Raw genomic sequence first — 1,182 nt, 5'->3', positions numbered from 1 at the left:
TATCAGTTAATTATGCAACACTGATAAAGTAGCAAACGTTTGTAATTTGAACATTCCAGACTGTACTAGCAGCATTGGTTTTTTAAGGAACGCTAAACGGTTAAACATAAAAGGACAGTTTCTTCTTCTTAGAGATTCTCGAAAATTAAAAAATTCTCGAATCTTCATATGTGTTTTCAAATACTGTGATTGGGAGAAATTCTTGTTGCACTAAAAACAGCTAAACGGCTTCTCACCTCTGTGAGAAGTCCTTCTATGTACAAGCGAATAATCACTTCGAGTGAATCTTTTATCACATATATCGCACTTGAACGGCTTCTTACCTGTGTGAGTTATATTATGTGCAATCAGATCCCTTTTTCGAGCATTACCTAAGCACATTACATACAATCAATTGAACACTACGTAGTCCACATTCGGAGTAAAATACTGCAAAATAGTTTTTATCAATATTTAGTCATATTAGGCAGTTAGTTTTCATTGGTTGAATTGCATTTTGGAAATTTCCGGAACAGTTTTATTGTTGTTGTTGCTAACATTTGTACATGTGATCTTCGACCAATACCTAACAGAAATGATTGGGTAGTATATAGTGAAATTTTATTTTAGACCTAACAGAAGGTGATTTACATTTCGAACATTTCTCAGCAAACATGAGGTTATCACACTGGAAATATAATATAGAATATATTAAAGGAAAAGAAATTCATTTCATGAACATTTCTCAGTTATATATCTCGTCTTACTTTGATAAGAATGCTAAATACCTTGTGATAGTCGTAATCTATCCTAAAGTCTGAATTGAACATTGTTATGTTACTAACTAAATGATAGCAATGCATTTCATCAAGAATCCAATCTTCTTTTCCATCTAGACAACGTACTGTTTGCAGTATCATACTCATCAGTTCCTTTAAAATAAATTAGAAATGACACAGTGATATTATCAAGTTTTATTACTACTGAATGATATGCACATATTACTTTACATATTACTTCACCGCAAGTTGGAGTAAATCAAAACATAGCAACTGGATACCAATTGGAATTTTTCTATTCCATTTTTCGATATCAAATCACGATAATTGAAGTATTGCATGTTTGCAACAGTTTTGCGTATTACATGTTTGCGACAGCTTTGCATAAATTAATTATTTTTCACAATGCAATATGGAATCGAAA

General features: G+C 31.6%; 1 protein-coding gene across 1 annotated transcript; it reads right to left on the bottom strand.

Annotated features, from left to right (window-relative positions):
- Window positions 1-210: 210 nt before the first annotated feature.
- LOAG_15258 (hypothetical protein) lies at window positions 211-381 on the bottom strand (the record flags this gene model as incomplete). Its single annotated transcript, XM_003150749.1, has 1 exon — window positions 211-381. The coding sequence occupies one exon, from the start codon at window positions 379-381 to the stop codon at window positions 211-213; it is 171 nt and encodes a 56-aa protein (XP_003150797.1).
- Window positions 382-1,182: the final 801 nt, after the last annotated feature.

Source organism: Loa loa, assembly GCF_000183805.2.
Source record: "Loa loa unplaced genomic scaffold supercont3.1712, whole genome shotgun sequence".
Classification (NCBI taxonomy): Eukaryota; Metazoa; Nematoda; class Chromadorea; order Rhabditida; family Onchocercidae; genus Loa; species Loa loa.
The sequence above is the reverse complement of the archived record's forward strand: the minus strand, read 5'-3'. Positions and strand labels throughout refer to the sequence as shown.